The sequence below is a fragment of the Podarcis raffonei genome, chromosome 2 (genome assembly GCF_027172205.1).
Source record: "Podarcis raffonei isolate rPodRaf1 chromosome 2, rPodRaf1.pri, whole genome shotgun sequence".
Taxonomy (NCBI): domain Eukaryota; kingdom Metazoa; phylum Chordata; class Lepidosauria; order Squamata; family Lacertidae; genus Podarcis; species Podarcis raffonei.
In genome coordinates this window covers 68,326,510-68,341,306 of record NC_070603.1, presented here as the reverse complement: position 1 = coordinate 68,341,306, position 14,797 = coordinate 68,326,510, and the positions used below count along the sequence as shown (strand labels likewise).

At 40.7% G+C, this 14,797-nt stretch overlaps 2 protein-coding genes across 2 annotated transcripts in view; both read left to right on the top strand.

Moving 5' to 3' along the window:
* Positions 1–1,527, top strand: part of LOC128403682 (serine protease inhibitor Kazal-type 5-like) — a 28,525-nt gene extending 26,998 nt beyond the window's left edge. Inside the window, exon 17 of the mRNA XM_053368669.1 lies at positions 462–1,527. The gene's annotated coding sequence lies outside the window, so the exon portion shown is untranslated. The remainder of the gene's footprint in view (positions 1–461) is intronic.
* A 7,754-nt stretch (positions 1,528–9,281) lies between these two features.
* On the top strand, positions 9,282–14,321 carry LOC128409605 (ovomucoid-like). The gene is made up of 5 exons (XM_053380181.1): positions 9,282–9,366; positions 10,737–10,762; positions 12,234–12,367; positions 13,054–13,102; positions 13,404–14,321. The coding sequence occupies exons 1-5, from the start codon at positions 9,312–9,314 to the stop codon at positions 13,407–13,409; spliced, it is 270 nt and encodes an 89-aa protein (XP_053236156.1). The 5' UTR covers positions 9,282–9,311; the 3' UTR covers positions 13,410–14,321.
* Positions 14,322–14,797: the final 476 nt, after the last annotated feature.

Below are 14,797 nucleotides of genomic sequence, written 5' to 3'. Positions count from 1 at the left end.
GTACACAGGGGTACTTTTGTCCATTTACTGTATTTATTCTTCCCGATTTGAACTATAAAATGGTGATTTTCTTGAGTCAAAATGAGAGTACCGCTAAACATTTTTTTTAAGCACTGGATTTACCTAAGTACATACCAAGTATAGTTTGTTATCCTAATACAGTGGTACCTCGGGTTAAGTATTTAATTCGTTCTGGAGGTCCATACTTAACCTGAAACTGTTCTTAACCTGAAGCACCACTTTAGCTAATGGGGCCTCCCGCTGCTGCTGCACCGCCGGAGCACGATTTCTGTTCTCATCCTGAAGCACTATTTCTGGGTTAGCGGAGTCTGTAACCTGAAGCGTATGTAACCTGAAGTGTATGTAACCCGAGGTACCACTGTAGTAAACTTCATAAAGTTTTATTTAGAGAGATTTTGTCCTCTCAGAACCTCAGACTAAATTCATTCTGTTTTCCCCAGAGCAAGTGATGGAAGAATTGGCATTCAGAATCAAGGAAACTGCTGCATTCCCAAGTGTTGCAAAGCCTGCCTTCATACTATATTCAAGGAGCTATCCCATATCTATAGTACATGGGCAACAACTCTGCACTACTCTGCATGGGGACAGGGTAACAGACCTTGATGACCCAGTCATCAGACGGATTTTTCCATTTGCTTCCTTATTGAGTTTCATTCTTCCAACTTCCATGGACGCTCCAGAACATTTTCTCACCTCCACCAATCTCACTGAGTTTCTTCAATAAAAAAAACCTAAGAAGATCTCTGCCAATCATTCCCTTTGGCCATGTTTAAGAATATATTGAATGTTAAGAACATTTTTTTGTCCTATATTTTCTCAGTAAGAACAACGGGTAAGTTAGTTGATTGACAGTAGATTGACTTCTTAACCTTGATTTGATTCAAATTTTAGTGTGCTTAAACCCAGTGAGGGTTTTACTTAACAAATAAAGAGATGTCCAGATCGCTTAATAGCATCATTTAGCACACTAAAACCTTGAGTGGCCATATCTAATTATCAGGCATGATACCACTTACAGATGCAGTATACTTTGCGACTTGAGTAAGTCATGCCCTTCTCCATTTTTGTTTTCTTTACCCATAGCAAAAATCCAGACTTACCCACCCCACAAGGTTGTTGTGAGGTCTAAGTGGGTACATTTATTCATATATGACTTCTGCCAAGTCTTAAGTGTTAGTTGCAAAACACTTAACATTTGCAGGCATCTGACTTTGAATGGTATGCTCATGCCATTTTCTGTGGCCTCCTCAACCAAGCTCCAGGTGGGCATAGGATGGCTCCCTAAGTTGGCAATGTGGTTGCAAACCCTAATATAAACAGTACAATTCCACTTAACACTCTATTTTGTTTATCAGAATCAGCATCAGTAAACAATGGGCAAGCTCATAGGGTTGAAAAGAAGGCAGGGGAGAGAGAGAGGAAGAGGTGGATGCCTCATTGATGGTGCAGTCCTATACACACTTATCTAGGAGTAAGTCCCACAGACATCAATGAGACTAACTTCTGAGGAGATGTGCAGAATTGCAGTGTAAGTGTTGCAGTGTAAGTGGTGTTGTGTTGCTCTTTTGAGGACATCACAACATTCCAAAATTATGCTGACACCAGCATTGGTTAGGTGTACAACGATGCTGTATTAAGCTATTGAGTATGTGTGTGGTTGAGTGGGGAACTGAGGGTAATTTACCTATGTCTTTTTCTGGGCATTTTGGCTAGAGCCTGCTGTATTGTAATCACCTTTTATAGCAATATTGCTATAAAATATTTCTCTAGTCCATTTACCTTTCATGTCAACCACATCATTGTAAATCACTCTGTGAACTGTCACAGCTATGTATTTTTCCCCCAGCTGAGATGTTGGGCTGGTAGTTGGAACAAGTCTTTGGTATTCAAATTTGGCTTCTGGGTAGGTCTGGTAAAATGGCGTGTAACACTTTTTGTCAAGTCATTTATGTGCATGTAGCCATTGACACTATGATAGCCTTTGCCAACCTGGTGCCCTCAAGATCCTGGCTGCATCTGACAGGACTTGTACAGTAGTCCAAAACATCTGCAAAGGCTGCTCTATAGTCATTAGACTAACATACAGCTTATGGTTTATTCTTCATTATTATTCTCCATTCCCCTCTAGCTCTGTAATCTCAATATTATATGTAGATATTTTCTTCCAAAATATGTGTATGTAAAATAATATTTGTTTTTTGATGTTTATAGAGCTAGATTTTTTAAAATAATAATAATAATAATAATAATAATAATAATTACCACTGTAATATAAAAACACTGATCTGGTATATTTTAGGTAGAAAAGCGAGTCCTTGCTTGGTCCTTAAAAGACCCAAGGCACAAGCCCATGAAACAAACATGTGTAAAATGTGCATAAACTCATTTCTACATGTAGATGCAAATTTCAGCTGACTCTCAGAGGGAGAGCTCCTTTAAAAGTAACTCCTTAAAAAAAAAAAAAAAGATAAAATAGAGCAGGATAGCCAAAACCCAGGTCTGAGGCCCCTACTCTCTAACAATGGCAGGTTGATCACTATTAACAGCTTTAGTGCATTTTTGGATCTAGATTCCAAAAAACATAGGAGGCAGGAAATAATCCCCCCTCCCCCGTTTTGCTCCCTTTAGCTTTTCTTTTTTTTATCCTTTTGGTCCCTGCTCCAGCTTTGTCAACCACAGTAGTAGAAACCTCCAAGGAGGTGGAGAAGGGGTGTTAGAGAGGAGGGAAGATACATCACTCATGCCATCAGATAAGCAAAATTGACTGGCAAGCAGGAGTTACTGCAGTACAGAATACTGGGCAGTTGTATCTCTTCTTGCCTCCACAGTCTAAGACTCCATTTAAAGACTTGTATGGAACATTGCATCTAACACACTACTGGTATTTTCAAGACTGTACAGTTCAGTTTCTGAGCTGGATATGTTGGGAAATTGTGGTGAAAGCCGTGAGATTTAGGCATGCTGTTGTTTAATTTATGGCGGTGCCTCAAAGCAAATATTCCCTTAGTTCATACTGAATCGGGGTGTGTGTGTGATATGAAGTTATATTGGCAGAACATTGTGATTTAATTTTCTTTTAACTGTGATGGGGACTGTAAATAATCCCTCTTGTGACAGCCTTCTTTGTATATTTTGGCAGAGATCTTGTGCATCTATATTTCTCAGCTGAATTTTATAAATGTGATGAACGTGGCTGCTGGTCTCCAGCTAAGGCACTGGCAGTCAAAGTAGTGCTCTAAGTAGTTTTCTTATCTTATTGGTGTATGTGTTCAAATACTTTTAAGTGTTCTTGTTCAGATGCTTATTGAAGTTGTGTATTGTGTCATTAACTGTTCAATTGCTTTAAGTGCATGGATACCAAGTATCCATGAAGACATAGTATGCTGCCTTAAAATTATATATGAAGAGTCAGGATATAAATGTAGGAAATAAACCCCAAACCTAAAAATAGATAAAACTGTTGCTGAGTGGAAATAAGATATGAAAAGTATCATAATGGAGGAACACTATTACAAATAATTTATTTTAGAAGACTCTGCACAGCTCAGGTTTGTTACTGACATACACTAACATAAATTAAGGGGGGAAGGAAGTCATGTTTTCCCTCTTGGTTAACATACTCATTAATGTAACCAGAAGATCTGTATTTAGACTCTATGTTTGCCTAGGTCTAGGGAATGAGGAGAAATATGGTTTTGTTTGCATTTTAATGAGAAACAACCCAATTCTCATTCTCGAACTAAAAGGCAGCTATCCTTTGAAATTCTCACTTCTCCAAACTTTGTGACACAGCTCTCCAACCAAAAAAATGGGCATGAACATGCATATATTCATGAAAAATGTACATGAAAATAAATATCTTCATAAACAGAATGAAGTGCTTGCAAAGATACGTATATTAGTCAAAACTTTAAAATAAAGTAGGTGCAAATCTCACAAAAGTGTTGGCAAATCTTCATAAGGATTAATAAATATATAAATTAGTAAATTGCTACAGAAATGTAGAAAGTTGTATGTAAAAAGGAACTGAAATGGAGAGATTCTTCCATTCCCGTTTAGGTCACCACCGGAGAGGCTTCAGCTCTGTGGAATCTATAATTGTTATTTATTACTGGGACCCTCATATCCACTAACTGGAGTCAGGTGCAAAAGGCATACACTGGAAGAATCCTGCACCCAGCAGTTTGTTTTGAGCCCCAGAAATGAACTGCATTCACAGTCCTTTCTGGTTCCTCCCCACACTCTCAGCTTCCTTCACTTCAGCAGTATAGTCTAGGCTGTGAGGGAAGTCATTTTGTTGCAATTGTTAAAACAACTGGAAGTCAGAAATCCTTCTTGTTGCACTTGGATATCAACTAGAACAGGCATCCCCAAACTCGGCTCTCCAGATGTTTTGGGACAACAACTCCCATCATCCCTAGCTAACAGAACCAGTGGTCAGGGAGGATGGGAATTGTAGTCCCAAAACATCTGGAGGGCCGAGTTTGGGGATACCTGAACTAGCATATCAGTAGATCCCAAACTCTCCACATTCCTAGTCCAGATTGGCTGTTGTTGGCATCCAACTGTCTCAAGAGACAATGGAGTGTGCCTCTGGGGCTGAAGTCAAACCACTGTGTTAGCAGCAGCAACATGACCCATGCAGTCCTGTTATAGAAGTCCTGGACTGCATAGACGACAAGACCCTCGGGCTCACTGATGTGGTCCAAAGGAAAGCAGATAAATATGCTTGGCACCAGCTTGGCTGCAGGAGTTGCTGGTTGAGGCATACAAGACACCATCCAACCATTTTAGGGACTCCACTCCGGATTTGTGTAGGGCATAGTCCTTAGCCCTTTCTTCTCCCAAAGATATCCTGCAAAGGAGCAGAGGTTTAAGATCAAAGTTTTCCTTCTCCTAGATGGACAACCTTCCCAGGTGGACAAGCACCATCTGCCCCTCATTTACCTTTACAGTACATGCAGAGACCTCCTTCTTGGCGGTTGGATCCATCTGCTCAATCCGCTGGAGCCTGGAGGGGAAGCTCCTACCTCACCAAGTGTTTGAGACCCATTGGCTACCCACACCTGGTTTAGCCAGCCAGTCAAAGCTGTTTCCCAGGGTGTGGCCACTGTTGCATGTTGACAGCTTCTAGGAGCCGCAGGTGAGAGCTAGTTCTCCAAATGTGACCCCCCACGAGGTAGTACCCCTCCCCTACACCCCAAGGTTAGGTAACAGACTCATAGATCAGAGATGGAAAGGTGGTAAATTGGGATCTACTGGTTTATCTCCACAGTGGTGGTCATAAATACAACAACTGTGCAATTGCTGCTTCCTAGCTCTGGTTACCAGATCATTTGTTTAAGAAAAAGAAAGAACACGGGGAGCGGGGTCTGAAAGAAGGAAAACCCATCTGTATGCCTACGGTCTCCCAAGCACCTCATCTCCCAAATTTCAGTTATCCCCAGGTCTCTGGAGCCCACTAGATACTGTTTGACTCCAGCTCCCATCAGCCTCAGTTAGCATGGGCCGTGGTTTGAGATGATGTGAGTTATAACACAGCAACATGGGATGTTATTGGCAATGAAGATTACTTCTAAGTGGAGTGTGTTAGATCAGGAATGGGGAACCCATGGACCTCTAAATGTTGTTGTATTCCTTTTCCCATCAATCTCAGCCATCATGGCCAATGGTAGGAGCTTATGGGATTTGTATCTGGAGGACACCAGGTTGAGGAAGACTGATATAATATGTGTTTATCTGGTTCAGCAGTCTAATTTCCTATTTCATGATCATCAAAGTAAAAGAGCTATGTGTTTCAGTGTTTTGCTCAGGATAACTCCAAATGACATTTGAAACCAATTCAGAAGATTTATTATAATCTAACCTACAAGCAATCCATTTTCTTTCCTAGTTGAAAGTTCAGAATTTATGACAATAAGAAGTAATGTGGCAGATGCTCATGACATACCCTTGGCAAATATCTAAACCAAATAATTGTTTTACCTTCAAACCACACCATCTGATTTCAGTTCCTCCAGGAGAACCACTTGAAGGAGATCATTGTTATATCTCTTATACCACAACCGTGTTGACCTGAGAACATCAAATAAAGCACTGCTTTTTTTTTAGCTAAGACTGAACAAATCTGGAGGAAGATGATAACTGATGTCACCAAAGCTTAGAGACTGCCCAGACCAAATGAATCCTTTAGTTCTTTAACTGACAGATGACAGATGTCTGCTTCTGTGCTTGCTTGCTATGCCATGGCCATTCATGGTTTGAATTCATGGCCATAAGGAGGAGCGAGAGAAGATGACAGATCCTTTCTGGAGGACAGGATAGCTAATTGTTTAGTTTGGAGTGGCCAGATCTTCATCTGGATAGACAAACTTGTTTCCTTCAGAATGTGAACTCACCAATGAGCTTCTCTATGATCTGTTATATTTATTTATTTCGTAAAATGTATATATTGCTTGATTGTAGAAAAACCTCAAGGCAGTTTACAAAAAAGGGAAACAATAAAATGATCACATTATTTTTTTTTACAAATGTAGTATAAAACATTCAGAAGATTAAAACTGGAGTAAAGTAAACTAAAACAAATTAAAATTCCTACAAACTTTCTAAACATCTGAGTAGGCTTGTCTAACCAGCCACTGTTGGTGTAGGCTTGTCTAACCAGGCACTTCCAGCCACTGAGGCCACCTGAGCGATCCATGACAGAGCTGGATGCAGAAGCAACACCCAAACTCCAGGCCTGCTCCTTCATGGGGAGTGTTCCAATGGACATGACAACTACCGTATTTTTCGCTCCATAAGACACACTTTTATTTTTCCTTAAAAGTAAGGGAAAATGTCTGTGTGTCTTATGGAGCGAATGCGTGGTTCCTGGAGCCGAATTACCCAGGAACAAAAAGCAGATCATGCTTTTTTTTTTTTTTTTTTTTGAAAGAGGCAAGTGGGTGTTGAAACAAAGCTGCTGATCGTTTGCCGATCGGGGAGAGAGATAAGGGACGCTAGAGATAAAGGAGGCTGCCTGGGAGGGGGGGAGATAAAGACAGAAAACTTGCAAAGGGAAACAGGAAGTCTAAAGCAATAACGAGAGAAATTAGAAGAAAAGGAGGAGCAAAAAGCTGCTCCAGCTAAGGAAAAGACACTAAGGTGAACAAGAGGGAAGGGAGTGTTGAAAGGAAACAGCTGATTGGTGGGATCAGAAGAGAGATAAGGGACGCTAGTGGAGGCTGCCTGGGAGGGGGGAGGTAAAAGCCCATGGATCCTCAGGATTTTTGCATTGGGTCACCCCAAATTCACCATCAGATCACATGTCTGTGGCCACAGCATGAACCACAAAAATCATACATCCACTGTTTTGTTCAGAATATTTTTTTTTCTTGTTTTCCTCCTCTAAAAACTAGCTGCGTCTTATGGAGCGAAAAATTCGGTACTTGCCCACAGTGCCTCTGTCTTGCCAAGATTCAAGCTCAGCTTGATTTTATCCATCCATTTCATCACAGTATCCAGAAAATTGCCCAGATTCAGATCTTATGGAGAAGTAGAGCTGAGTGTCATCGGCATACTGGTGGCACCTGGCCCTGAAAATCCGAATGCCCTCTTCCAGTGGATTGATATTAAATAGCACTGGAAATAAGATCCATTCCAGCACCCCATAACAAGGGGTTCAAAAACACTATCAGTGCTACTCTCTGGGACTAAGTCTTGAAGACAAAATTGGAGCCACTGTAATAAAGTGCCCCCAATCCAGGAGGATACCATGATCGATGGTATCAATATAATTGGTATCACATTGAAATAAATGATGCTGCTGCATTGGGCAATCCACACCTAATAACACAGTACCCATTTCTGATTTGCACTGGAGCTCCACTGAAGTTATTTAATTTAACTTAAAAATAAATGCAGTAAACAAGCAGGAGCAAACTTTTGCACTGCAACATCCCCCTTAGTACGCAGCATGGTCAGTTTGCAGATGCAGCACATATGTACCATTACATGAAGGGTGGGTGGTGTGCAAATATGGTCACTTCACCCAGCAGGCAGCCAAGTCCAGTGACAGGGGGATTCGGCAGAGGGGCATCAGAGAAGGGCTTCTTTGTAGGACTCCAAGAGCTGCCTGCAGACTGCAATCTTCAAATTACTGAATTCCGAATTTTTAAAAAAGCGTACAAGCATCCTCTTTTTAATTAATGTTTCAGAGGTAAAGGTAAAGGTAAAAGGACCCCTGACCATTAGGTCCAGTCATGGCCGACTCTGGGGTTGTGGTGCTCATCTCCCTTTACTGAATGAGGGAGCCGGCGTACAGCTTCCGGGTCATGTAGCCAGCATGACTAAGGCGCTTCTGGCAAACCAGAGCAGCATACGGAAACGCCATTTACCTTCCCGCTGGAGCAGTACCTATTTATCTACTTGACTTTGACGTGCTTTCGAACTGCTAGGTGGGCAGGAGCAGGGACCGAGCAACGGGAGCTCACCCCGTCGCGGGGATTCAAACTGCCGACCTTCTGATCGGCAAGTCCTAGGTTCTGTGGTTTAACCCAGAGCGCCACCTGCGTCCCTCATTTCAGAGGTAGAGACGGATAAATATGTCCATTTTGGTTCCCCTCAGCTTCTTCTTTTCCCCACTCTTAAAATCAGTTGTCCACATTGCCACATACGTTTCAAAGAAAGTTTGCATGAAAAATCACCAGCATTTTAGTGCGAATCTGTCCTAAAATGCATACTTTTGTATACCGTTGCCCAAGCTATAATGCATTTTCATGACTATGTGATTTTAGATGTGCAGTTTACCCTAACATGGATTTTTATACGCATTACTTGGCTGCAGAACTGCCCTGAAAAATCCTGAGAAGGGTGACTTTCAAAAGATGCCTGTTTTTCGGCTCAAATCTTGCTTTACAAAGTGTGGTTTAGGTGTGCTTGCCTTTACATGCAAACTGAATGGAACATCTCCCTCAACCCTAGTTGGAGGTTTCACTTGATGAATTGCTATTGCCCCCCAAACCTACAGATACCGGAAGCTGCAGTTTGATTAACAAAACCATTGGAGCAGCTCAAACGTTTTTTCTGTTTTCATGCCTTTTCATTCTTACTGACAGAGAATTTCAACCTGTGGGTTACTGTCGACCTCAATAAATATTCCCATTTGTTTGCAACAACAAAAGACTGGGAGGGTTGCTTTAGATTAGAATCTGCATTCTGGATCTGCACACATGCATATAAATACCCAGTTGCCTTACTGGAACTATCTCTTTTACTGGGTCTGGGTGTACAGTTGAATAACTGCCTCCACAATGAAGACAGTAGGTGTATTTGTGGTGCTCTCGCTGGCTCTTTCTTTCCTCTCAGGTAAGCACCTTTTGGTAGATCAGGAGTTGCATTTCAGGCCCACACAATGGGCGCAAAAACATCTCTTGTTCATCAACTGAAAAGAGGGAGAGAAATCAATGGGATTGCACATTGTTATGCAATATTCAACAGGATTGCAAGCCAGAAATCACTGGATTGTGTCTACTGACTCCCTAAAATCTTCTCAAAAGCCTGTGGTTGAGCCTTGGCAATGTAAATCGTGTTAGTAAAAGGGGGGAAAGATGTATACGATCTGAAGAGAAACCAGAGTATGTAAATGTAAATCGTGTTAGGAGTGGGGATTATGAAATGGGAAATGGGATGAATACTCCATCTCCCATCAAGAGTTTATAAAATTTGGATGTGCCAATTTCTTTTCACCCGTAGAGAGAAAACTAACTGTGAGGGACAATGATTTTGAGAGATGGGATTCTTTCCACCTACCTTTCTCTGTTTCCTTTTTTTTGGGGGGGGGTAATAATTTTATTAGTTTTCAGTTGCAATCCAATAATAGCCTCATTATAACAATATAATTCGGTATTTGAACTTTCTCTGCCATTACTAATGGTCATCTCCAGAGACGCCTTTTTGATTAAAAAAAGAAGGATGGAAAAATGTTGCAGAAAACTCTGTGCAATGTAAACTTTAGCCCACAAATGTGAGTTTTCCTTCTTTCCTGCTTCATCCTATTTAGTGCTAACATCCCCCTATCCTATTATGTGCCATCTGATGCCTCTTTTGTGTTAGCTAATGGCACCAGAAGCCAATAAAGACATTCTGATTTGGAAGCACTATTTGTCTGTTACTTTGCATCCTTTCCTTTACAACATGAAAACACACTACTGGGCCAGAGAAGAGTGTGATCTGCCTAGGACAATGGTAATACAAAAAACAAACAAAACCAAAGTTACAGGTAGTTTTGCTATTCCCTTTTGCCTTAGGCTGTGATCTTGAATAGAATTAAAGTCCACAGAAGACAGTATAGTATACTGTGCTTAGGATCTTAATACAAAATACTCTGGCAGAAGTGCAGGCATATTCATTCATTCATTCAAAAGCATTAATAACTCACTTAATATTTTAAAAAACTCCAAGCAATTATACAAGCTGCTACAATTCTGCAAAAGTGTAAAACAGATGTGGCAGCACACGGTGCAGAAATCATTTTTCAGGAAACTTTAGCTACCTTTACAGTGAAATCTTTTCCATATCTACTCAGAAGGAAGTTTGACTGAACTCAGTGGGGCTTATTCTCCTTCATTTATAAGATTACAGACTTGGTAATTAACAACTTGAACTCAGTTTCCTTCAATGACTGCTTTGCTCTTAACTGTGTATTTTTTGTGTTCATGTGTGATTTTTTATCTTAGGTGTTGACAGTGACAGTGGAAGTGAGGTGCGTTCCTTTTCCTTTTCCCTTTTATTGTGCTTCACATGTTTTGTGGCAGTTGTATGAATGCCTTGCTCTGTAAACAAATGCTTTCCAGACCAGGGTTCTTTACAAGTTTTATTAACAAGCCCCCCCTCCCAGTGCTCCTCCAGTCAGTAGTAGTGGGGTGGGGCACAGCAGGAGTTACCCCAGACGCAAAATTTGTTAGGGGCGCATCACTTCAACACTTGGTGCTGCCTCAATACAGCTACGGGCTTCTGTTGTAAACAGCTTCTCCATGCGAGCCAGGAAGTGACCTCTCCAGACAATGACTCTTCTTTTCTTATTATATATCTATAATTTTCTCTAAAAACCTAAACATGCTTGGATGAATTTATTATAGCTAAAATGGGGAAAGAGGTAGGAGGATGAGGGAATATCTCACAGATATTAGCACAGAACAAAGAGCTGCACACACTTTGAAAAAATAATCGTTCATGTTTCTGACACTCATGCTTAGTACAGAGGTTCATTTCACTGTGATATCTTTGTAGAAATTGTGAGTAGACCAAAAACTACCTAATTCACACTTCTCGCAGCCGTAAGTGAACCAAAAACACAGATAGCATTAGAAATTCACACTTCCCCCAATTTTGCAATGCAGTTCTGCAACCCAAACTGTGTACAAGAATGCATTTTTTTAAAAAAATTGTGCATTAAAATGTATACAGGAGTGGAAACAACATGAAGGTGCATTATATTAAGGAAAGCTGCTTGCAAAAACTGAAGGAAAAAATGGTCTATTGTGAAAAATTGGCATGAAAATGAAAAAAAATATTGTGAGGATAAACCCGTAAATTGATGCAGAAATGTGGATTACTTAATTTAAGTTTGGGGAAAAATGAGACAGGAACTGAAATGAGCAAATATGTATATGCCTAGTCCTCCTAATTCACAGATGTATAAAATGAGGCAGCTCTCTTTTGTGGTGGCCTCTGTCCTGGACCACCAAGTAGAACCACCGAAAACCAGCCTGCAACAAAGGCACATCAAACTGTTCCATTGAATCATACGCATCTTGCCATGGAAGAGCTAGGCAATATTGCGGAACATCATAGTTATGTATAAATGGAAAGGATCAGATACAACCCTTGTTTTTCCCAGAGGCTCCAGATTTAACAGGGGTCAGCAAACTTTTTCAGCAGGGGGCCAGTCCACTGTCCCTCAGACCTTGTGGGGGGCTGGACTATATGGGGGGGGGGGAATGAATGAATTCCTATGCCTCACAAATAACCCAGAGATGCATTTTAAATAAAAGGACACATTCTACTCATGTAAAAACATGCTGATTCCCGGACCGTCCGCGGGCCGGATTGAGAAAGCGATCGGGCTGCATCCGGTCCCCAGGCCTTAGTTTGCCTACCCGTGCTCCAGAAGATGAAAGAATGAAGCTGCTAGGATAAAAAAAAGATCAGATGATGAAATATTTCTTTTACAGGTCAATTGTGAAAGATATCTAAGGGTTCCGAGACCTGGTGGTGTAACACTAGCTTGCCCAAGCATCTTTCTCCAAATCTGTGGCACAGATGGCAGAACTTATACCAGTGAATGCAAGATTTGCCAACACAACCTGTAAGTGTAATAGATATATAGAATGCTCATCTTTGGGTAACAAAGAATATGGAGGAGGAATAATAAAATGCAATAAAATTGCCTCCTCCTCTTTTTTTATCCCCTTCTGGACTGCATGGTGGCAGTATGTATACTGGAAGACTTAAGAGGGTTCAGCAGGGTAAAAATGTTAGGGTATAGCAGGAGACAACATTGTGAAATCCTAGAGGAAACATTGGAAGCAGATTCATGGGTAAACTGAGAAACAACATGATAATGTCTTAGGATCAGAAAATAAATATGGGAAAGGTTCTATTGCGGCCTTAGTTGCCCCAGGCTAGGCAAAAGATTGATTAGGATCTACTGATGGATCTCTGAGTGACTTGCAATACATCAATAAGGATTTGGAGTCCCAATTGTTTAGCAATAGAACAACACAAATGCTCCCCCTGTTCTTAGACTTCTCGAGGACGAGGAAAGCTTGGGGAGGGGAATACTAGGAGTGGATTTCTGTGAAACAGGACTACTTCCCCCACGTACACTGTTTTACACTTGGTTCTCATAGGTGTAGGATGTATTTAAAAAAGAAAGTACAACACTACCTCACCCCACCACAGCATTCATATGTAAAGTCTTTTTCTACCAGCAGAATGTAAAAAATGTGTTTACTTGTTGAGTTCCACATTCCTTCTCTCTTGTTTTTTCAGAGAAGCTGATGACAATGTTGGCAGGATGCATTATGGAGCTTGCAAGAGGGTAAGCAAAAATGTTTAAAAGATTATGGGTAAAAAATAAAAATAAAAAAATTCAAAATAGCTGCTTTATCATGATGGTAGAATTACCATTTTGTGAATTCAAAGAGAAGACTTCTTTGATTTGTACAGAGCAAAGTTTCAGCAAGTGTAATTAACACACCCCATACTTTCTTCCTTGCATCTTTTGTTATATAAAAAACCCAGTGCAATCCATCTAGATAGCTCTGGTAGAAAAACCTTTCTCTTCTACCAGTGAAATGAAGAAAGTGACTAATGATGAGCTTTTCTTTCTTTCTTTGCAGAAATAATGAGGAGACTCTTACCTTCCAGCATTTCAGAGAATGTTAAGTGCTGATTGATTATCCAGGAATCATATAATCATATAACAATGAATGGAACTTCCTAGTCTAATCTCCCTGCTACATCTCAGGACCATTCACCCACTAGACCCTCATAGATCAACTATGCAAGCAGCAATAATGAAAGAAGACTAGAATCCAAGGATTCATGTGTCATCTTACATCTGTATATGGGGGCTTTTCAGACTCTCAACCAACGACAGTCTCCCCAGCTCCCCAAAAAGATGATTGAAGGTCATTATAATCTCATTAGGGTATAAAAATCTACTTCCAGAAAAGACCATCAGGAATGTCATGTACACACATAAAAATGCTTTGCGTACACATGCTGACCTCTTTGGATCCTAGTCAAAGATACTTGTTCAAAATATTGGTTTTCAAATGCTAACTTGTGTACTTTCTGATCATCCAACATTACAATTTGAGTCGTATTTAATAGTGTCTTTCCAATGACAGAAGGCTCTTTAACCCAGTAGAGGCTTCCATCAGCAAAACAGGAAATGAATGCCAATTTTTTCAACCTCCCACCTCACCCTGCAACTCCCATCACACACACACTCACACACAAGTATCTGCTCCAGGAGGTTAGGAGAGGTAGCAAAAAGGCTGCAAGGTGGAGTCTGAATCTTAAAATATCTCCTCCCCTCCCATTCCACAATGTTGGATCGAAGAGTCTTCCATCAGCAGAGGAACAACATTGGATACGCACCTTTACATTTTGTTTTGTGTGAACAATGATCTCATATTCAGATTTTGCTCCAAGATTTTGCTACTGATCTGCTGTCATTTACAGATAACCCACAATATTACCTTAATGATTTTTGACAGTTCTTTCCCCTATGTTTGCTCGTTCCATAATAAAATTTCTTGAAGCAAATTCAATGGCTGTTTTTCATGAATCTGGTTGTATTTCAGAAGTTATTACCCCAGATGGGTCATAACTTCTTTTGATTAATTAGCAATTGATTATATTGAGCTTCATGAAGAAAGGTGATTTGTAACCCCATCAAATCCACAACATGAATTAAGGAAAGGACTCAGGGAAATTATTCAAATAGGACACCTGAAAGCCACTGAAAATGAGGGAAGGGAATCATTGGATGGGCTACAGGCTCAGACCCCTTTCATCCCGAAACATATCCTATAATCCAATTTTTCCCATGGTGATCACAGTCATTCCATCATTGGCTTCAGCTTTTCTGTTTGCATGCTGAACCTCCCAGTTCTAACCTTTTCAACACATGCAGGCAATATGAAACATTTTAGGCCTTAGTGTGTGTGGCACACAAGCTGAACACTGCCTGTTAGCTCTGTGTGCTTGGGCTTCACAATCTGCT

Bases quoted from the DNA above. Each gene is read 5' to 3' on its own strand.
- LOC128409605 (XM_053380181.1), top strand. From the start codon at position 9,312: ATGAAGACAGTAGGTGTATTTGTGGTGCTCTCGCTGGCTCTTTCTTTC. The intron at 9,367-10,736 runs GTAAGCACCTTT...TTTTTATCTTAG, and splicing joins GGCTCTTTCTTTCCTCTCAG to GTGTTGACAGTGACAGTGGA. The intron at 10,763-12,233 runs GTGCGTTCCTTT...TTTCTTTTACAG, and splicing joins ACAGTGACAGTGGAAGTGAG to GTCAATTGTGAAAGATATCT.